Source organism: Hippocampus comes, unplaced genomic scaffold (assembly GCF_001891065.2).
Source record: "Hippocampus comes isolate QL1 unplaced genomic scaffold, H_comes_QL1_v1.1 scaffold282, whole genome shotgun sequence".
NCBI classification, from domain to species: domain Eukaryota; kingdom Metazoa; phylum Chordata; class Actinopteri; order Syngnathiformes; family Syngnathidae; genus Hippocampus; species Hippocampus comes.
Window position 1 is genome coordinate 508,397 of NW_017806073.1, and position 5,201 is coordinate 513,597.

At 39.3% G+C, this 5,201-nt stretch overlaps 1 protein-coding gene across 1 annotated transcript in view; it reads right to left on the minus strand.

Moving 5' to 3' along the window:
• Positions 1–5,201, minus strand: part of col24a1 (collagen type XXIV alpha 1 chain) — a 127,261-nt gene that overhangs the window by 9,995 nt on the left and 112,065 nt on the right. Inside the window, exons 50-53 of the mRNA XM_019894380.1 lie at positions 3,555–3,608; positions 3,369–3,431; positions 3,108–3,161; positions 2,940–2,975 (exon numbers count right to left, since the gene is read on the minus strand). Coding sequence (XP_019749939.1) covers positions 2,940–2,975; positions 3,108–3,161; positions 3,369–3,431; positions 3,555–3,608 — 207 coding nt within the window. The remainder of the gene's footprint in view (positions 1–2,939; positions 2,976–3,107; positions 3,162–3,368; positions 3,432–3,554; positions 3,609–5,201) is intronic.

Sequence of the window (5,201 nt, forward strand, 5' to 3'; positions counted from 1 at the left end):
GGTAGAGGACCCGAGCTGAATGAGGGATGGACACCACCCGAGGGGTGAGACAAGGATTTTTTATATATATATAATATATATTTTTTTTTAAACAAAAATTAAATTACTATGTTCACATTGCAGGTCAATACAGATTTATGTATCTGGTGTTTTCATGCAATGTGAAGAGTACAATTCCGATTCAAAACCCACCCGGGCTCTTTCAAAGGTGTATATAAATTGGATATGTATCCAATTAGTCTGAAGTCAGAATACTCAGGTCTCGCTCGTCCGGCCTACAATTCCTCAAATGTTAAATACGCACTGCTTGTTTGTGAGACCACTCACCATCGTTTATTTGACGTGAATCAAATCTCACTTGAAACAAAGTATAAAATTGATATTTGTGGTGAGAGTAATAATACAGCCAAACAGACGGTTCTTTTGTGACTCGCGTCCATGACGTGATGTCATCTTTAGTACAGTAGATGTCTCCAAATGAAGACGGTGATGATCAATCATCTCATTTCCCCAAAACTTTTCTTCCTCCTCCCAACTCGCATTCTCCTTGTGACCTCACTGGAATTTCTGGTGGGAGGGACTAACATGCAAAGAGGGGCGCAAGGAGGGAGGAAGTTGCAAATACAGAAATGAGACGAACCCCAACATGCTTGGCCATATTCCTTAAATACTGTGCCATGTGATGTTGTGTTCTGCGCGCAAGTGGGTTAGTCGACATTGTATTTTGTGCGCATGCGTATTGCTTCATGGACGTAATCCCACTTGCATTTGAGGCTAGATTTGATTCCGTAACGTGAATGACTGCAGTAAAAAGATCGACCTTAAACATTTCTGAGTTGGACATCATGTCCTACAGTGTGAATGTAGCCTGTCGATACTATTGAGCAGACCCTATTTGGCATATTCTCATGTGATTTATATGCAGCCTAAACATAACAAAAGTAGTTCTCAAGAGTTGTCAAACTGTGATTCGGGATTTTCCATCTGTTGCAAAGTCACGACCCACGTTTATAGATGTTAAAAATAATGAACAGTTTTTGTTTAAAAATAGCACTTTCAATATACAATGGAGTGTGTTGTATTTTCAAACACTGTTTCAAATGAATTTTATGTATATGACTGCCAAAAGCAAATTGCTTGCCATGTCTGCTAGCCTGAGGCTGATCTGAACAATTTTTTCACAAGGTAAGCTTGTGGCTAAAGTGTGAAGCAGCGTTCTTGTCGCTCCACTAATATGCTCCATGTGTGAACTTGGTATGCATCTGTAGTGTACCAGAAAAATACCAATATAAGAATATTTGCATGTTTTTTACGACCTGTACGCGACCCACTGTTTTGTCATGACCCACCAATTGAGCACCACCGTCATGGAAAATGTTTGTGCAATGTTTTGCAGACAAACAACAGCTGTTGTTCAAAATCATTCTAGTACATAAATGTTGTGGGAAGCACAGTATTTTTGGAGGATATCAAATTATTATCATCTATTTATTTTCCAATCTCACTCACCTCTAACGAATTGCTGACCAAAATAAGGAGCGTTTGAATAAAGTCCACCCCTGTTGTTTTTGGTAGCATGCAGTCATGTGAGAACTGCGACTACCGCGTCATCATCTCAGAAATCTTGCTTATGTGTTGTACACACGGAAATGCAAGGAAAATGTTTTGAGCTTACTGTATCAACTTTGGGACCTGATTTATATAAAGATAATTTTTGGGTTCCCAAAAATGCCAGCTCTGATTGAACCAAACATCCAAATGCCACAACAACCTTTGTGGATACACCGAAATACATTTGCGTATACAGTGCTGGCTCTGTTAACAGGGAAACCTGCAAATCTGGCATAACTATGAACTTTAATACTCGAACTATGTCAAACTAAAAAAGTGGTCTCTAAAGACCGGAACGCACCTATCGATGACATCCCTTGCCCGTAAAGATTGCCTCATTTCACAGGAGGAGTGAGACTAATAAACTGTTTTGGCACGAGGCGAGTGAACAACCGATTGGGATTGACTGATTGAATGATGGATTACATGCAGTATCCAACAACTAACAACGGCAGGCAATAACAACAACACCCTATCGTTTACCACCCCCAGGAGACATACGGCATAGATAGGGAGACTCCCGACCTAAAAATTGAAAGGCTTTTTGGATTAAATGTGAAATGTCTTTAGTAACCAAGAAAGAATGCAGCTGCCTCAATTCAACCTTTGCGGATTGTGATTTGTGTGGTATTATTGTGATCAGATGATTGTGAATTTCACAGAGGCGGGCATTTTCAGACCAGTGAGTCCATCTAAGTCATTATTTTTTTCTGTATTTGGCTGCGTGTCAGGTATGCTGCACCGGTGTGTGACGGAGTACCGGTAAATCCGTTCTCAACACCTCTGGAATTTATAAATGTTTTCGAGTACAATTTTAAACCACCAGGCGCAGAGAAATACAATTACTTCAAAGTGTGGCGTTGTACGACATACCGGTAGTGTGTATTCTAACTGACCAAAACTTGGGAACGCATCTGTGCATTACTACACACTGGGATAAAGTGACTATACAGTCATGCTCAGAATTTCACAAGGCATCGCAACAGTGCTTGCATATGATGTTGTCTGCAAATACAGCAAGGCTGCACAGTGAGCTTCTTTCACTATAATTCTAATGGCACATAAAATAAATTTAAGATAAGATACCACTGTAGTCCATCTTAAAAATCATGCTTCATTAAACACAGTCTTCGTCATCCAAAGTTCAATTTACAGCCACAAGCTGCTTTGACGTTGCACAATGAATGCAAGAGTGATTTTGCAGTGAGAAAGCTGCCGCCATCAAGTATGATGGCTCAGTAGAGTGTAATCATGATATAATCACACATGGTATCGGTTGCAATCAAAAGTTTGTGACTTTTTGATTACATGTTGGAATCAGATCTTACCATTTCACCGCTGCTTCCTCTTGGACCTCGCGGCCCCTGTAGAAATGGAAAATAAACACAAATGGCAAAATCAAATAACACTGCATCTCGTTCATACAAGATTTAAACATAAAATCCATCTGCAAGGCAAAACATAATAAATTAGTTATATCAATCATAATCACCTACATGTTTTCCCATTGGGCCCATCTTTCCTTCAGGCCCCACTGGTCCAGCGAATCCCTGAAACAAGTTGGTCTTAAACATGGCTTACCTCTTTTTATGCAATGAAAATTTTCCCAATACTTGTGGTTACAACATAGGCTTTCTCAATACAGAGTCAAAACAGGGTCTATGAACAGTATTCTCCATCTATTAGCTCTTGTTGTGACGGTATACCTGTATGTCAATATCTTGGTGTGAGTTTCATATTTTTTGCACAAAACTTACCAGAGTACCCATTGGGCCCTTCGGACCAAGGAAACCTTTCAATCCCACATCACCACTTGGACCCTAAGGCAAAAGAGAATACTTCATGTTATATAAATCTCGACAGAGATAAGAATTTTGCAGTCTGAACAAGTTGATCACATCTTTTGTACTTCCATGGTTGAGTGGATTTTTTTTTTTTTTTACCTTTGGACCTGGAAAGCCCTGCAAACCACGCATCCCTTGATGACCTGGTTCCCCCTGGCGAAATAAGATTCATATCTAAATAATGAGGGATTTTACACATTTAAAAAAAGGAGCGTACATATTAGTTTGCATATGTCCTGATTTTCTTTTTTTCTTTTTTTTACAAGGCCACCACCAACCCGTTGGAAACATCGTATGCTGACCTTTAAACAACCTCTCTGCATTTTAAAATAAGTAGGGCACATGGAGAATGGTTGATGTCTGGATCAACACAAGTCCCAGCCAAAATTCACTACGCATACAACCACGCACACACTCATACGGGGGTTCGGTGCCTGCACCCAACTCTGTCTGAGGTCTGTCTGTCTGTCGTCCAGGGTGGCAGCCACAATGTTTATCCAGCAAGTCATCCACATCCTCGAGACAGATCAATTTTCGAGCCAACAACGTTGGCCAAGCAACTCTATTCACGAAACAGTGAAAAAGGATCTGACCCGAGGGCTGAAATCTGCTCTCTGTTACATTAACATCAATGGAGAAAACGAGGGAAGAGAGAGGAGAGCAAAGGAATGAATGTTGTTTTTTTTTTGAGAAGTTACATAAGAAAAGTGGAGCACCTTTTTTTCGGGTCTCTGGAGTGTGAGGATCTTACATAACTTGGCCTTACCAAGAGAAATTCCATCTGAGGTCTTCTCAAGATTTTTTTTGAATCCATTTAGGATGGAAAAGTCTCAAGCGCATTTTTTTTTGCCTCGTTAATATTTGAGCCCCAAAAGCTATATTTAGAGCGCGCTTTTACACCATGTACAGTATATGGAAGTAAAACATTTGCAATGTAAAACACACACACACACACACACACACACACACACACACACACACACACACACACACACATACACAAAATTGCTTTCACATATACTGATTCAGTGTCAACTCATTCAACAATAAAGGTGTACATGCTAATTCTTTGTTTGTATCAGCTGACTGTATGATTACACTTAGCCTCGAAACAGACTGAGTTTATCTGCTTGTCTCACTTAATCTGATAAATCAAATTACGTTATGGCGTACATACCATTCATTAAAGTGACTTACAGTATTGTTGCTTTAGCCATATTACATACATGGCAATGGCGAGTGATGAAAAAAGCGGAAGGGGCGTGGCCTGGATGGGGGCGTGGCCTGGACGGGGCGTGGTTACTTACAAAAGTGGCACTAAACATGCTGAAGATGAAGTGTATTAAATTTACACGGTTTGAAAATTGAACAGAAAAAAATCCCAAGATCGCCACTATTCTTTCAAGTGAAAATTTGTGCAATTTTGCCTATGCATTCCTGGTGAGTACCAATATGTAACTCCAAATTTGCTGCTCAAAATCAAAACTAAAAAAGTAAACACATTCCCTGCCATATTTAAGATTTGTTCATGACTTGTATTCATAAAGTGTTGTCTAAATGTGATAAAAAGCTGTTGATTCTTACCTCATACAGTGATAGTGAATATTATGCATACAATTTATTATGCATAACCGTGCTTTATTATCCAAGACAAAACGTGAATTATCAATATGAATATAAAACGCAAATAAAAACAAATAAATGTTATCATGCTGTTGCTACAAATGCATACCAAATAAAATTGAA